Consider the following 17,894-nt stretch of genomic DNA (forward strand, 5'->3'; position numbering starts at 1 on the left):
ATCACTGTTATCTTTGACAAGTAACAGGTTTAAATCGTTCAACCACGGGGACTGTCGTCTAACCATTTCAACGAAAGACGTATGCACCAACCATTTTCTTAATTTGGGGACGATTATCGATATACAGTGAACAAATAAAATACCCTATGCATTGTTCACACTTTTATCTCGGTACTTTTTGATTTTCTCAGCGGTTTGTGAAACAGAAAGCCAAACTTTCAAAGATGCTAAGGCTGAAAATGAGCTGTTCAAGTGATGGGCGCATATTAAACCATTATATGCGATAAAAAGTATCTGAAAATCATCACGCGTATCATGATCATGATCACTTTTTTATTTAAATATCCTCACCACCCCGTCTTTAGCTTAAACCACTTGTCTTGGTCGTTTTGTTAGTCTTGTACACAGTAATTTTGGGATGAAAGAATGTGGATGTGAGTTAAGTCCCATACTTTATTTTACACGGAAGATATCTACAAGCATTATTTACATATTTTATGCAGAAAAGAAGTCTCGATTGATTCTATATCATTTTCTGGATGAGTCATTTATGAGATTTCCTTCAATGTATTTCAGCTTCTCGCGTTCAGCGTTAACCAAAGGGCAACCAGACACCTGTATCAGGATATCTGACGATTTCAACGCTGACCAACTCAAGAAAACGAGACATCGACTGGTCATGATCATTATTAAACCTGTCCATCGCGGGTGCTGTAAAAATATCACCATGGTACCCACAAATAATGTCTCTGTTCGCTGAATCCCACAGTCCAAGGCTGTCATCGAACTGATCATTTCCCGTTGCAGTTTTGAAATACTGAAATGGAACTGGGTTGTATACTTGATGACCATATATGGCAGTCAGCTGGCAGTTCTCCAAGAATTCCTGATTGAAACTGACATCGGTTGTCATGAAGATGATCAAGTCTTCAGGTTTAAATTCTTTCCATATCACCTGTAACGTTCTGAACAATGAGTAGCTTTCGTTCTCCAAGTAAATTCCTTTCAGCATTCTACTGGGATATTCATGCCCATAAAATTTCATAGAGTCTTGCGCATTGTTTGATGATTTTCCGCCGGCATCGTTCTTGAATAGCACAACCGACAGAGACGAATTGACGGCCTGTCTTTGAAGACTAGGTTTTTCAAAATTATGACTGAAATTCTTAAAGTGTCTATCATTTTCTGATATTCCAACAACAAAGTTAATTTTGACTGCCTGCAATGTTCTGGCAGAAAGTGCTACGATTCTGTCAAACGGCTGCGTGAATTCCACATGATGAATACCGTTGTCATGGTAAACGGTGACCCTATGTTGCAAACTGTGAGAATTGAGTCTTCTGTACACATCCATTTCGACCACTGCAGTTGACATTTCTAGTTTTGTTACAGTAGCTGAGATGATGTCACTTAGTTCAAGTTCTGATGTGTGTCCCATTATAACGTCTGTTTGTGACAGTCCAGAGTTGAATTTCACCCTCGCCAAGTATTCCCAGACATCATTTGACCTTGAAGTATCTGCCGAGTGTCCATCGTAGCCAACAGTATTTGTAATGTCCGTTTCAGTCCAATCAATTTCTGCATCAATCAGCAAATCCATTGCCTCCACCAACTCAACCAATTTCATGCTCTGCTTCTCCGCCAGCTCCAACTTGACCTCACTTTTATGAAGATGAATTCTGTACATCTCCCGGATGTCTCTGATCGGATGGACAGACAATGCATTCTGAAAAGTTGACTGCTCAGCAAGTTCAAGCTCATCAAGATGATTCGTGATGTTATAATAATATCCCTGGAACTGAAGTATAAGAATATCAGGTGAGAAAGGTCATAGATACAGAACACAAAAACCCCTTTACAGGTAAACATCATTATGTAGCAGGTACCACAGGCATTCTTTGGCAATGTGCACACTATATGTACATGAGTGCATGTTCATATGTTCATTTTTGTATCTATGATTCTGACAGAGAATCAACAGGTGGTTGTAAAACGCATTCCCAGGAATGATTGTTGACAACAGCTCTACCATTTAAATTGCAAGTGATCATGGTATTCAATGTCACTCATGGATGAAGTGTTAGTTTAGGAATCTTCAGGCAACTTGTAAAATCATTGAAAACAGATGATATAGGCAATAATATTAATGACAGATATCTGAAGTAGGGTACATGTAGAATGTGTCAATTTTAGTAATAACAAGGAAAATTTACAGGGATATGTATATTTAATATACAGAGAATGACCATGCCGGGAGTAACAGTGGATGGCTTGAGCATGCATATTAATCATTTCATTTTCTGTGAGTTTGATAAAGTATATATCTTGAACAATGATGATATTATAATCGTTAATACCTGTGTGGATTGTGTACAGTGCACATTGGCGTGGCTTTGAACACATTGACCTAGAATCATATCACCGTGACCTTGTAGCTTGCTTTGTTGAAAACATTCCTCCAAGTATGGACAGATCAGTTGCAATGCTTTCCTGCTGAAAATCAGTCCAGCACCATCTTGGCAGTACGTCTCACTTTCATCTGGTGACCCTTAAGTTATCAGACATGTTAACTAAAATAAGTTGTTATGAATACTGCCCTCACAGTCCAAAGGAGACTAGGCATGCCCGTATTTGGACCACACAATTATTCGTCTACTGATAACATTTTGAAATAGAAGTAGATTTAGAGCTTTGATGTGAAAGGAATCGTAATAGAACATCTCAAAGCAAATCAGTGAAGTATTCATATTGTAAAAGTTAAAGTGCTTTGCAACGAGATAGTAAAGGGTCGTTGTTTTGATAGATTACTGTAATTGAAAAAAGAAGAGAGTATGGTAGTGAGGAAAAATTCAATGAAACTGCCGAGAGGTGCTTATTATGATGGAGAAGGGCAAAACACAAGACTGATATAACAGTTGAATGACAAATCCAGGTACATTAAAGCCACTGATTTTACAGAAAAGCCAATGACAGTTAAACGTGTCATGCATTCAGAGACAGAATTATTTGTCAAAAAGCTAGCTGTCTCAGGATAAAAATCTGAACTTTCAGAAAATGTAATGAAACTTTGTTTTATAACTGTAGCTTCATTCACACGGCTATTCCCTAAAAGTTGACACACTATTATAACTGATTGAAGTCAATCTTACCCATGTAAACAACCTGAGAATTATTGAACTGCAGAAGAAATGTCTCCATTGACTCAAGGTCCACGTACACATTGTGCTTGGGTAATATCAGAAACCAACTATAGGAATCAATGTTATGGTAACATGTGTGCTTCAGTGAGTAAAGTAGCTTGCCTGTCTCTTCCTTATCAGTGGAATCTGTCGATAGAGTGATGAAGAAGATCAGTGGTATGAGACTAAAGCTCATTCATGTCCCCATAAATAGCGCCTGGGGTGATGTTTGAAGTGAAAGAGATATCAGTTGTCACAAGAATACACTGTGTTGTTTATTCCACAGCCCAGCATTCATTTTGCAAATATTATTACACAGTTGAAGAATCAATACGTTTTTTAATCAAATATGAACAAAACATAAGAATTTTTAGTTCACTTTGTGATGATATTTTTTTATGCAAGCAATGCCGCAAATTGACCAAATATCTGTTCAATTCATCAGACAAGATAAATGTTTAACTTTGATATACAATGAACCATTGCACAGAGCAATATACATATTCATTCAACCTCAACACAAATAGGAGATGCAAAGAGCTAAATTCAAAATGAAATGTACACTGTAGGAAACATACACACTTTCACCATAAAACTGTCATTTTTCAGTCAATTCAGTGTGCATCCAATATTTTTAGAAATTCTATATCAGCAGAATGTTATTTTTGTCACATTTATTGTTCACATGGTTAAATCCTTAAACAAATCACTTTAATAGGAAGGGCTATATTTAAGTGGTCAACAGCACTCTATGATAGGGATATTTGATCAAAAAAAAATTACAGTATTCACTCAGACTTTAAGATTTTTACAAGAACTTAAAATAATCAGTGGAAAAATTTGACAGGAAATAGTTATATTAATCTGATGGCATTAAGAAAAAACATAATCTGTATCCATGGATCAAATACTTCCTTTAGAGTTGTGATATTGTGATAATATTATTATTACAGGAAAATGAAATTTAGTTTTGATAGAGACAAAGTTCCTGTCTTTGACATTAGTTTGGCTATTTTTGTCTCATGTCGGCAAGTCTGTCGTTCTGCTCACTGATACATGCTAAAGTTGTCAGTCGTCAGATCTCTACTACCTCCCTACTTGTAGTGTCAACAAAAAATGTTTTTACCACATAACGTGTGGTATATACAAGAAATAATGTCATCAGCGTATTGAAATGTTGTGTATATATGCAAGGTGTGAGTATAGAGCTCTGATGATTGATAATTCAATATGTTCCAGTGACCAGAACAACATAGATAATTTCCCAGATGAAACAAAATAAATAGATGTAATTTGAACAGATAGCAACTTTAAAAAATTGATTAGCTGAGAAATATACCTGTAACAATTCTTATCTGTGAGAGCTAGCTCAGTACAGAGTAAAGATAGCATGGATCTAAAGAGTCGTCATCAGCAATAGCAATTCAAAGCATCACATTTTGTCAAAACAATTAACTCACCGGGCAGCCTTATCACTGGCAATTCTCTATCTGGCTGGCTGTCAGCGTCTGTGCTAATGAACAGAGCGTAGTCCTCCGAGTGTTGTCCCCAAGTATCTCTAATAGCTTTACTCCAGCCACTAATCTCTAAATCAGGTAAGATTACCACTGCATAGAGTAATTTACGCACAGATAACTCATCAGAAGCCAATCGTGGAACGCTTTTGGGTTGTCTGCCTTCAGCGACTCGGAAACTGATAACGTTTGGTTGATCAGGGCTGCCGTGTGGCTTTGGATCAGCAGCTGCGGCCGAGACATCGTTCTTTAAGTTTCTGTTGTTTGTCCATGCATTGGAGCTGAACTCAGTTTCAGTCCTCTGCAAGAAAGCCTGTGGCTGGATTCGTTTGCTCTGAGGCGTCGCGAAGAGAATTAGTGAAGCTGAGATTAGGATTCCCAGGCAAAATCCGGAAAGAATTGGCAAACAAGACCCCATCTTGACTGTAACCATCCTCATTTTGGTCGCAATTCAAGACTTCATCTTACAGAATTCTATGAGTGAAAGAATACAGCCATGTGAGATCTGTGAGGAAGAAATTTAGGCCAAACACTTTACACATTAATTAATAACAATTTATTTTGCTGCTTTGCCAATTCATAATTGATACAAATATTCCACATCGAAGTAATACTTTCCTGTCGGTTGGTTCCCACAAAATATTATACCCGGATTGCCCTTGTAGGTTTTTATATAGTAGCAACATAAGCACATTTAAAGTAAAGAAATTCTGACTATTTTATTTTTCATGCACCTGTCCCTATTGCACCTGCTTTATGGTCGTTTCCTTTGACATATAATTTTTATGGGTTTCTTTCAAAACAGTAATGGCATCAAAGTACCATTTTCACCATTCCCTGTAAAGGTGAATTTCCAACAAGTCTAAAATGGTGGAACTCTGACGTCATCAAGTCACTGTCCTTTTAATGATTCAGGCACTGAATCTTGATTTACATTCTGGTGTCACAGTACAACATTTGATGTAGCTGCCAAACTATGATCACATGCAAATAAACATTATGAATATCGTCATGGTGATGATATACATTATGAATATCACCATGGTGATAATATACATTTTGAATATCATTATGGTAATGATATACATTATGAGTATCACCATGGTGATGATACATTATGAGTATCACCATGGTGATGATATACATTATGAGTATCACCATGGTGGTGATATTCGCTATGAATATCATCATGGTGATGATATACATTATAAATATCATCATGGTGATGATATACATTATAAATATCATCATGGTGATGATATACATTATAAATATCATCATGGTGATGATATACATTATAAATATCATCATGGTGATGATATACTATGAGGTTATCCCACGATATCAGCGCTTGGTTGGGACGTATTGCCACGAGTGAGGGTGCGAGCCGCATCACACGAGCCGAAGACGAGTGTGATGCGGCGCGCACCCTCACGAGTGGCAATACATCCCAACCAAGCGCTGATATCATGGATAACCGATTTATCATATGCCCATGACCGTAAATTTATGTAAAAGGTAATTAAAAATAAAGAAATTTTATTAGTTTTTGTCAGTCTTTCGAAGGGACTATGTTTTTTATTTCTGCCGCTGGTCTGAGCGCATTGATACATGTTTGTTTACAACAGCTGATCAAGTCGTCGATCGCATCGTCGATCGCATCGTGTCTAAACAGGATTATTTCAGCGCAATTTACCGCAGTTCAGAAAAGGAATGGAGCCAGTTTACTTATTCTGGTCACTGTCCCGGTGTTCTGGTGAATAATTATTACACGGACAATATTGTAAGTTTGAATTCACTTTAATAACTCTTGCTGAAATTGGCTGACGTGAACAGGAACGACGAAGTAGCGCGAAATACAACAGATTGTAAACATCAACTTTTAATTTTCTACAACAACCTGTCCTGTAACTCTCTTTAGATCTGAAATAAAGGGACGTTAAATTCATATGTACTAGTAATATGTTTCGTTTTATATCGGTAAATTTTGATTGAAGTGAAAGATGGATTTGATCGTTAAATGCAAGATGAACATCATAACATCAAAATCGGAAATAAACAACAATTGATGACGTATAACGTGCCACGTCATGACGCGTCAGAGGAGACACTGATACGGTCATGGGTATATGATAAATTATAAATATCATCATGGTGATGATATACATTTTAAATATCATCATGGTGATGATATACATTATAAACATCATTAGTGATGATATTTATAATGTATATCATCATGGTGATGATGAATATCATCATGGTGATGATATACATTTTAAATATCATCATGGTGATGATATACATTATAAACATCATTATGGTGATGATATTTATAATGTATATCATCATGGTGATGATATACATTATAAATATCATCATGGTGATGATATACATTATAAATATCATCATGGTGATGATATACATTATAAATATCATCATGGTGATGATATACATTATAAATATCATCATGGTGATGATATTTATAATGTATATCATCATGGTGATGATGAATATCATCATGGTGATCACAGAACAACTGATGAGTATCGACTATTTCTGAGTAAAGTTTTTTCATTTTTTTTCAATTATAAGTAGAAAATTGCAAATCAAATTTGTCATTTAAAAGTTAAACATATTTCCCTTAAAGCCCTATCAGTTATATCTTTGATTTATTGTCCATCATTCATGTTCTGTTTGAACATACAGGTTGTTGCTCCTTGCTTGTCAACACAGCTTTTATGTTTGTATGTGCTCAGTGTTATTGTTGACATCCAAATTTAGTCTGGATCAGAATTCATTTGTCATTGTAATTGTGCACAATACATTAATGTGTTTGCTTAGTTAATACTTAATATTTCAACGTTCTTGAAGAAGAAGAAGAAGAAGAAGAAGAAGAAGAAGAATTAATAGTTGTTTTCTGAAACACAGATAATTAAAAACTACATTAAATGGTACAGGTATTGTCCCTTTAATTCCTGCAAAAATCCAACTTTTGCTTTGTTGACAACGATGATTACAAAATTTCAGCTGGTCTTTCACACTTTGTACATTAAAATATAGCATTTTCTTTTTTTTTTCATGAAAAGTACTTTTAAAATAATTGAACTTCAGAAAAAGATTTCGCATGGAGAATAACAACATGCATACATCAATTTATAGTGTAAATTACTATTTTCAGCATCATTGCAGGAACTCAATAAACTTCAAAAATTTGGTTAATATCCTGTTTTTCAGTTCATCAATATTCCACACAATTTGTGTCAGTCCCTTGCTTTTTTTTTCTTTAGAAATGTTCAAAGTGGACATGTACAGTGTAAAATCAAATTACTGCCAGGTAATTACATTGCCACAGGAGTCCCGCAAACCTGTTTCTAGTTTCAAAGACATCGTGAAATAAATCTTCAATACATGTTCCGTAGTCAGAGGAAGTGTAAGTGGGAGTGCAGGCAGTGATTTACACACGGAATGTTTTCCATCCTCCGGAATGACTCTGTCGGGAATAATCTAATTGAAATGGTTCAGTTAAGTTATAATTGATATCTCAGAAATTGAAATATTTTGTCTATGAGCATGTAGAATATTGTTATATAACTAATTGTCACAGTACGGACCATAGTGCAATGAAGAGGACAGGATTTTAAATCAAAAGTTAGGTTATCAGTTCATTTTCTTTTTGACTGAAAGTCAATAAAATCAGCAGTATAAAGAATTAGATAGATTTTAAACACTGTACTGTACCATAAATTCTCAGTGTGCAAGTTTAAAATCCATTGGCAGAAACTTCCTGTGTGCACCAGCTGCCATACATCAGAGAGTCTTAATCTTCAAACTATTTCAACATGCATCATATTATTTTAGACCCGTCTGTAAGCCTTGTCGTCAAAATTAAGGGTCAACATTGGCGTAGATGGCATTTGCAGCTTAATTTTCCATGGAAATGTTATTCTCTGGAAAGATAAAGAAATACAGAATCTATCCCATAATGCATTGGCATGCCATGAGAACCCAAGAACAGCGTTAATTAGAGACCAGCAAAGTTAACAACCTTGGTTTACAGATTTTCTACTTTGGAATAATTTAATCCCTCTTTCCGACCCCAGCATCACCTCATTTGTAAGCTGTGATCACATTGGTTGACCTCAGTTGACCTAAAAAGAGTAGCTGCCTGTAAACTCGAAGGAAATTGAATTTTTAGGAAAATGAGCTTGACATGGTCCGTTAAACAGCATGTTGTATATGGGGAGAAAACACACGGCTGGTTGATTCGATGCAGTTATCCATGAAGGAAAACGTGAGATATCTCACTTTTTTGTTTAGTCAAGCATAAATACTGGACTGGCAGTCTCGTATCTGTAAGATCAATTGTACAGTGATGTGTATGGTATAATCCTTTGAAATATATTGCCACAGAGTGATGTAACACCAGTGATATTTCATTTCACACTGTAGATGTGCTGTACAAGTCAGACTGCTGGTACTTTGAACAGACATGTAACCGAAACTGAGTGAGAAATTTTGAGTTACAGGTATGACGTATAGATTGTTCCAAAAACATGAGTGAAAAAAGATATTAAACATTTAGGCACTATTAATATTATTCAGTACAAACGCCATGACACTGATAGCGATGGTGATTCTAATTTTACCCAAATGTCATCGATGGAATATTATCCTTTGTATAAAACACATGATGACAGTGTATTGCAATATCAGCGATATTTCATTTCACTTTCAGCTTGTTGTACATTTTCAGCAGTTGACAATTCCAAAAGTAAACATAATTGGATAAGAAATCTTAAAACATGATCTGTCTTGGTTTCAAGACTTATCATAAGATGCAGATTAATAAATGATAATTATAAATTGGTGATATTGATGTTATTGAGTACACAAAGGTATTGACTTTAATACTGATAGTAATGAAAATCATTTTACCTAATAACATTTAATACAGTAATATTAAATTACTATTTCCAATACTAAACTGAACATTCTTTAGATAGTAATAATTATTTTTATTAGTTTTTATCAACGACCAATTATCAAAGCTGAAGTTGAATTATGAAAACTAATTCCAGTTGTCAGAATGCAGTCATATGTAAACTGAAATGAATGATTTCAGATTCAACATCGATTTAGGCTAATGTTCAAAATTTTTATGAAAATATAAAATTAAGATTGGTAATAACATTAATGACTTTCAATAATATTGTATGTATGTATGTATGTATGTATGTATGTATGTATGTATGTATGTATGTATGTATCGATGTATGTATTTTGGTATTTTGAAGTAAATATTGCTTCATAATATACTCCTTTAGCTTAACAAGCATTTTAGACCCACATAACATGGTGAGCACTATAGCTGACGGCAATAAATTGGTACATTTCAATGCAACAAAAGAATAATATGCATCATCTGTGTGTGGTTTTTACAACTGTTAAGACAAATGTTTTTTTCATGCTGAACACATGTCTGTAAATCATACTAAAATATGGTGTGAATTACACAAAATTTATATCATTCTCTACAATTTATGGCGAGTTTCATAACATCATGAGAAGGGATTATGCAACAGATGCTACACAAACTTTGAATGAAATGGTAAATGAAAAAGATAATCACAAGATATATTTGTCATGCTCTGTATTGAAGTCAAAATCTGCAGAGAAATAATTGTCGTGTTCTGAGAAAGTTACTGATACAAATTACTGCCAATATTACTGTTTTCCATTATTCACTCATGAGGGATTGACCATTAAATATCATAGTATGCAGTTGTCGAAATAAAATTCACAGTGGACATCATTGTAGAGAATTCAACCCTAGTTGGCCAGGAAGAACAAGATGAAAGGAAAAAAGATAATGGTTAGATGTTGAAAAAATGATCTAAGCATTTTGGGGATAAGAATTAAGATTCTGATGAGGTGCAGACAAAATCACTGCAAACAATTGATCTCAAGCCCCCCTCCCCCCCCCCCCCCCCCCCCCCCCGCCTCCCCATCACATCAAATGGTCCGCCCTCGTTATTGGTTACATTGTATATTTGTAAATTCATCTGATCAATAATGATGTAAAAACATCAATTTCTGTTCAAATATTAAGTTTAGCCAAATGGTAAGCTTGACGATCACATGTTTCATAATGTCAAAAATGTTTCATAATGTCAAAAATGTTTCATAATGTCAAAAGTTGACAGATGGAGATGATCCTCACCATGGAAACAGTGAGTCGTGACATGCGTAGGATGTTTCAGCTTAAAGAATGAAATCCGAACCAACGCTGTAAATGTCATGAAGATTATAGACATTTGAGAACTATTAGATGTAATTGGGAGATCAGCTTTGTGTTCGAAAAGATTGTGATTTGCAGGTTTTATTGTGATACATGGTTTCCAATAACATTATAACTCATCACTGGGTTGTAGATATATCAATTGACAACGACATGTGCTTCTCAGAAGGAAAAGTTTCAAACTTTTGCCCATACTCTTCTCAGGGAAATCATGGTCACTCCACAAAAGGAAACTTTAATCTAAGTTCATTGATCAAGGATGAAAATAAAGTTTTTGTTGCACATTTCTGGATCAGAAAAACATATCTATTACCTCAGATTTTCCTCATATTTGAAATTCAAATGGGTCACCATTCTCAGTATTACCCCATCAAAAAAATATTTTCTGCCAATTTTCACAGAATCAAAAGGGTGAAAATTAAATTTTCTGAACAGGTTTCAGTACAGACTACACCAGTGATGCAAAAGCCACTCAAGATTTCAACAATATCTCTAGTTTGAAAATCTACAGTGGAAATAATCTTAGGGCAGCAAGAGATTACTATACTGTTGCTGTTATTTTAATAGTCAAGGGGCAATAAGTTTACTCCTATAATAGCCAAGGGATGTGCACCTGGTGTTCAGTGAATGTCTCCCATCAGGTTACAAATATCTATAAGGTCTCCATAACTGCAACAAAAGTTAGGTTGCATCATACCAGGTATTAAAAAATTGAAGGAATTTGACAAGATATGTCAGATATGTCTTTGGGATTGAGTTTACTCTAAAGGGAGGGATACTATTTTTCTCATGTAAAGAGTAAGTTGATATTACTTTGTGATATTCATGTATACTCTTCCATCTATCTGTGTATGTGTGTGTGTGTGTGTGTGTATATATAAATAAATATATATATATATATATATATATATTATATATATATATATATATATATATATGTATAGGATAAAGCCCGAGTACGAGGGCTCTTCTGGTATATAAAGTCCAACCCATCGATAAAATGTCGAGGCCGCAGGCCGAGACATTTTATCTAGGGTTGGACTTTATATACCAGAAGAGCCCGAGTACGAGGGTTTTATCCGACTTAAAAACTATCGCCCCTAACTGATATATTTTCGTTTCAATGTGTTTACGTCAACCGTCCCCTTTGTCAATGTAACATGTTTAGGATATGAATTAAAACTTTTATTTGTGAAATAGCCTTCCAATATAATGGAACATCCTATAAATGCCCTTGGACACATTATATAAATGCCCTAGGGCACAGCAGATTTTGTGTTGCAGCTGGTTTCCGCTGTGTTACCAAATTTGAATATTAAAACGTACCAGATGTCTACAGAATATGACATGTTCACTTTTGATTGGACAGTACTTTACTACGGTGCTGTCATTCGTTTCTTGAATTTGGTGACCAAGGCTTTATGAGCAGATAAAACACCCTGAATTGAGCACTCTGATTGGTCAATCAACAGTAGATAGTTTTTAAATATATATATATATATATATATATATATATATATATACATGGGTAAAATAATTCAAAAATTTAGTCAAGTATTTTTGTCAAATAATTCAGCCATGCACAGTTATTGGAGCATCCACAATTTATTTTGATGGTGCAATCATTTCATGTCTGATGCAATTCAATTTGGGGTTTCTTCGGAGCAAGTCACTGCCCATACAGACCCGTAAAATGTGATTAATGCACATTTGAATGCTGCTCCAAGGAAATGTTTAATGGGAGAAGCGATAGGCATAAATCAAATATTTGTCAAGTTTTGTAGCCAATGCAGTATTCATGGCAATATCGATCAAGGTTGTATTGTACACGGCATGGTTAATAGCTGATGCATTTGTCTCATGGGTGGAACTGGAAGTCACTTTTAAATGTCAGTTTGTTCTGAGAATAATGAGAAGAAATTAACCAAGGTATTTAAGTAAACAGCTCAGTGATTACACAGTTAGAATGCACAAACTTTAACCCCCGGGAATCCTCTCTGGTGATTGTGATAATGTCAGTTCCCAAATGATATTCAGTTCATATTCAGAAACAAATTTTAATTAACTTTGAAATGTCATTTGTATATACCTTTCGGTAAATGTTATCATGGTTACTATTAGAATTTGCTTGATGCTAATTTCCTTTTTTATGACAAAAATGAAATTGAAAGCACATAATAATGCTCAACGTCACTCAACATGTATTTCAAAGTTTCTATCGAACTGCTCTGTCTACTCAAAATTTCTAATGATAACTGAGTAAATTTTGTGTGTGTATATATATATATATATATATATATATATATATATATATATATATATATGGAGAAAAAGAGGGTATACTGTTAAAACCAAATTAATTAATTTGCAAAGACTTAGATCTTGAAGCTTTTCAAACACTACAACATTTTTATTGAAGTAGTCACTCAGCGTTGATAAATGTAGTCTCAGCTAGATTATTCTACCATTTCTTGTCTTTCCAGAATGATTTATTTTCCAACACATCGGTAAAAGTCAAAGAGGATATTCCCTGGGGTCATTCCCATTTGCGAAACAAGTCCTCATCCTTAGTGTAATTACAAAGATGAAAACTTGTCAAGGAATGTTATCCCATAAAAATTTAATGGCTTAATTCAGAATTTTTTTTTTCTTCTCTGATGGGTTCAGAATACATTATTCAAAGTCTTTATGAGGTCTTTGAATGCCTGTAAATGACCATAGAATCTGTTGCAGTGTTGTATATATATAAAAGGTGGAGAAATACATGTAAAGAATAAGTTTTCAATGGTATGTGATATAAAAACACCTTGCTAATGCAAAATAACAATCTATGATCAGTTTTTCAATGGATACGTAATTCTCAGTGCTGGCATGATGTTCATTTACGAGATGTAGACTCCATTAATGGCATTTCTAAATTGATTCGGAGCTCATAGACTGTTTCAGTGAGTAGATTGTGCGCCGCTGTACAAATCTATTCAGATACAAAAAAGCAATCATTATGCAGGATTTGCAAAGGAATTATATTCACTTTTAATTGCTGTGTATAATATATATATTATTAGTTTGTAATAAAGAATTCACAAATTCTGATGTTTTATTATTATAGCTTGGCTTTACACAGTATACTTGAAAGAAAAAAACACAGTTAATGAGCTTGAGTGGCCTGCAAACTGTGATGGTAAATGGAACTAATTAATCACTATCAGGCTCTTTAAATAGAAGCTTCAGGCACTATTTAAGTACCAAATGGTCGTCTTGATCATTTGAAATTTTTACCGATAATTTTATATATGAATACTTTTAATCAAATCACCATTCTTTTCTTAGTATTGTGATTAAAAGCTGAAGATCTATTTCGGCCTTTTATGTAATCCCTTCTTTCTTTTTTTCCTATCATGTTGTGTTTATCCCCTTTCAAGTGCTTGTACCCATACTTGGATTTCCTGATTAAGCAAGTACAAAAAAGTAAGTGAGTGAGTTAGTGAAATGAGTGACTGAGTTAGTGAGTAGTAGGTATAAGTAAGTAAAGAAATAAAAAAAATTCTTGTCATGATCTTGATTTGAAAAGTGTACGAGGAAATGTCAATCTCAGTGCGACTTAATTACTGTAAGTCGTCTTAGAATCCATGTCTTATCCATTGAAGATTAAAAATATTGCTACATTTGAAATACTTCATAAGATTCCTCATAATATTTTAGATGAATACTTTGTTTTTTTTTGACAAGATTTCAAAGTTCACAATCAGAAATGGCATAAATGCATTCACAAAGCAACAAACTTCACATGAAAGAAACACTATTGATAAATTTCGCTGAATCTTATTTTCTACTATAAAGTGTTTGCTGAGCTCATTAGCATAATTGTTGTCACTTGAATATCACATAGTGGAAATGGCATGCAGATTGTGTGGAAGTATGTAAACAAAGTATGCTGTGATAAATTGCACAGACATCCAGTCAGTGTGAAAACTTTTAACATACATTAATATCCTCACTGATGACTTGACACACACAATTAATTTTAGCATGAGATTATTATATGTAAGGATTACAATACCAATGATTTTGTTTGTGAAGATTCATTGTTTCAAACTGAGTGAGCTTCGTATTTTCCAACCACTCCGTGAATGTCACATTTTCACTTTTCAAGTTTATTTTGTAATTTTCTGGTCAAAGTCAGCTTCAGGTTGGGAATTTTATGAATATTTTCCAGTCAACAATTTTTCCACATTATTGACCATCATGTCCAATGGTCTATATCACATACAGTTTATCCTTTACAATTCTGTGGATAACATTTTCACCCCATGCAAGTACTATTTTAGTAGTCGTCGCAACCGATGGTTGCATGCACGTGTGGCGTGATTTACTGTAAATTTTTTATCATGCTAAGATTTAATAGCCATTGGCTCAGTGTAATGTCAGCCCTTTCCAATAATTGACCATAAAAGAAACCAAGCGATCCCTAACACAAGTGATGAATATATTTGCTGAGCTGATCCCATTTTAAGATTGAAATCTTTGATAAAATGCTGTAGTCTACTTCAAATGTCAAAGGTCACTCTGATGTAGAAGGTGTTTTGTCTGCAGTTTCTGTTAACTACAAGAGAGGAAGTACACGAGGTTGCTCTTATACAAAAAAAATGTCACCGTTGCAATTCACCCTCTACATTCAGCTGTCACCATCTTTTCCCTGTTGGATGGCAAAAACATGGTATTTGATTCCAGTCATTTTTTCCCATGGATTTATTTTCGTTTAAAAGACAGATAAATCAAGTGATATGGAAATAGAAATATCTTCGGTCAGCAGTTTTATCTGTGAATTCTATACCAGTGTTATGGATATGAAATGTTTATGCTAACACTGACAGCCAAGAGACTGACGTCAGGATTGTTGATGAGGATCTGATGGCTCTATTCATTGGCTGGAATCAAAATCACCATATTTACCTTGCGGCACTCTTGATGATACATCTGAAATCCAACCGCAAACAGTCAAATATTTCAATTCTGACGCCATGAAAGCTTTATATATACACTGCAGTGCCTGAACAGATCTCAAGCGTGTGGTCACGTTACAATTGGATTTAGAAATCTATCAGACATCTTCTCTGCCAATTTACAATTTGATTAGCCCACAGGTCCATGACAAGCAAATTTTATCAAATCATTAAAGACTAGGTGACGTTTGAGAAATTGTCTTGACAGCGCCAGTGGGCCGGCACAGTGTTGAGTACGTGTTACTTTCTCAGTACAGATTAACGCACTCAGTGTTTTGTTGAGAATTCAGATCTTTGAAGTTCTCTGTTTTGATGAAAGGAAAAATTCTCTTTGAAGTGAAATTTACAAGGGGCAAAAGTATTTACATATGCAAATGAAGCTAGATGTGCGTGACATGGAAACTGTAGGACTGTATAATTGTGTATATGTGAATGATCATTTGTTGAATATCAACATTGGAGCAGGTGTGTGAAGTTTTTAAAGGTCAAGTATCTATTCAAACAGGCACAGCGTTTGTATCATATCAATTGACATTCAGGTTCATGGTTCCCGCGTATCTGATACATCCAGGTTTGATCTTACCAGGCGATAACTTAATTGTCCTTTAAAAGGAAACCAGTGCAATATCATTTGAAGAGATGTTGTTACTTTTATCTTTTAACTTTAAAATAACTCTATGAGAGGGTTTTTTACAGATACAATTGACAACAGAGATTAAAAAGTTCAGAAAAAAATTTGCCAAATGTTGCATATTTTGTGTGTTATATGGTAATAAGGTAAATTCCAAAATTGCAATGAGAGCCAGCTTTGAGGTTATGATAGTGCAGTGCATTTTATCAATAGAATCTGTTGGTCCCTAATTAAAAGACCAGAATCATCACACCTCAATCCAATATTGTCCACTTATATCTGGAACATTATGATCATCACGCACGACTTCAAGGCTATAGTCTTTATTGCATACATTAAAACTTAATATATATATATATATATATTATATATATATATATATATATATATATATATATATATATATACTATATATATATATATATATATGTGTTGTCATCCTGAAAGAAACTGAGATAAAACTGGGCCTTATCTTTCCACTCAGTACTCTAGCTGCTTCATAAATTTGACATGACAATTATTGTCAGATAGAACCTGGACAAATGGAAGAGATTAGGGGATGATAAAATATACAAATAAAGGAATGAATGCAACCAAGAAGGAAAAAAAATTACTCACCAATTCTGTGTATGATTAATGTTTTACATTGTTACATCGTTGAACATTCATGTTGCGAGAGTAGCTAGCATGCATTCAGGGTCAACGGATCTTATGTTGCAACATGAATTGGTCAGCGGAATTGCTTGTGTGTGGGCAGGTCCGTTTGCATTCAATGTGTACAACTGTGAGAAATTTATAATGCATGGACAGGAACATCCATAATGCATTAAAAGGAATCGTGATAAATGAACCGATTCAAATAGCCTAATTGCCTACATCACCATCAAGTGAAAATACGTGTAGCAGTTGATATGATATACCTTGTTGAAACACATAAATATTCAGTTTGCGGAATATATTGTAAGGCTGAGCTGTACAGCAGTGATCGGGAAAAATGCATTTGTGTATACTGTTCATGTTTCTTTGTTCCAAAAGTAATTAAATCATCTCGTCATCGGATATGATTGATTCATGGTTGACTAGATCTCAAGATGTTTAAAACAGACACATGTCAGACACACTGGTGCTGTCTGCTCTAGATCAGGAAAATGAAGTCATTATTTTGAAATCAATAATTCCGACAGCTTATACAGATATAATACATGAATTGCAATCTGTCAAGTTAAAAAAGATACTATCATGGAATCTATTGATGTTCAAAATCTC

The 17,894-nt window shown here is 34.4% G+C and overlaps 2 protein-coding genes across 2 annotated transcripts in view; one reads left to right on the forward strand and one right to left on the reverse strand.

The window, feature by feature from the left end:
- Positions 1-430: 430 nt before the first annotated feature.
- Positions 431-17,412, reverse strand: LOC139121839 (chondroitin sulfate synthase 3-like). Its single transcript, XM_070687056.1, has 5 exons — positions 17,247-17,412; positions 4,640-5,167; positions 3,150-3,326; positions 2,358-2,548; positions 431-1,798 (listed from the first exon to the last, which is right to left on the reverse strand). Exons 2-5 carry the CDS (start codon positions 5,130-5,132, stop codon positions 593-595), a joined length of 2,067 nt encoding a protein of 688 aa, XP_070543157.1. The 5' UTR covers positions 5,133-5,167; positions 17,247-17,412; the 3' UTR covers positions 431-592.
- Positions 1,699-17,894, forward strand: part of LOC139121838 (chondroitin sulfate synthase 3-like) — a 28,999-nt gene continuing 12,803 nt past the window's right edge. Inside the window, exon 1 of the mRNA XM_070687053.1 lies at positions 1,699-1,818. The gene's annotated coding sequence lies outside the window, so the exon portion shown is untranslated. The remainder of the gene's footprint in view (positions 1,819-17,894) is intronic.

Source organism: Ptychodera flava, chromosome 21 (assembly GCF_041260155.1).
Source record: "Ptychodera flava strain L36383 chromosome 21, AS_Pfla_20210202, whole genome shotgun sequence".
Taxonomy (NCBI): Eukaryota; Metazoa; Hemichordata; class Enteropneusta; family Ptychoderidae; genus Ptychodera; species Ptychodera flava.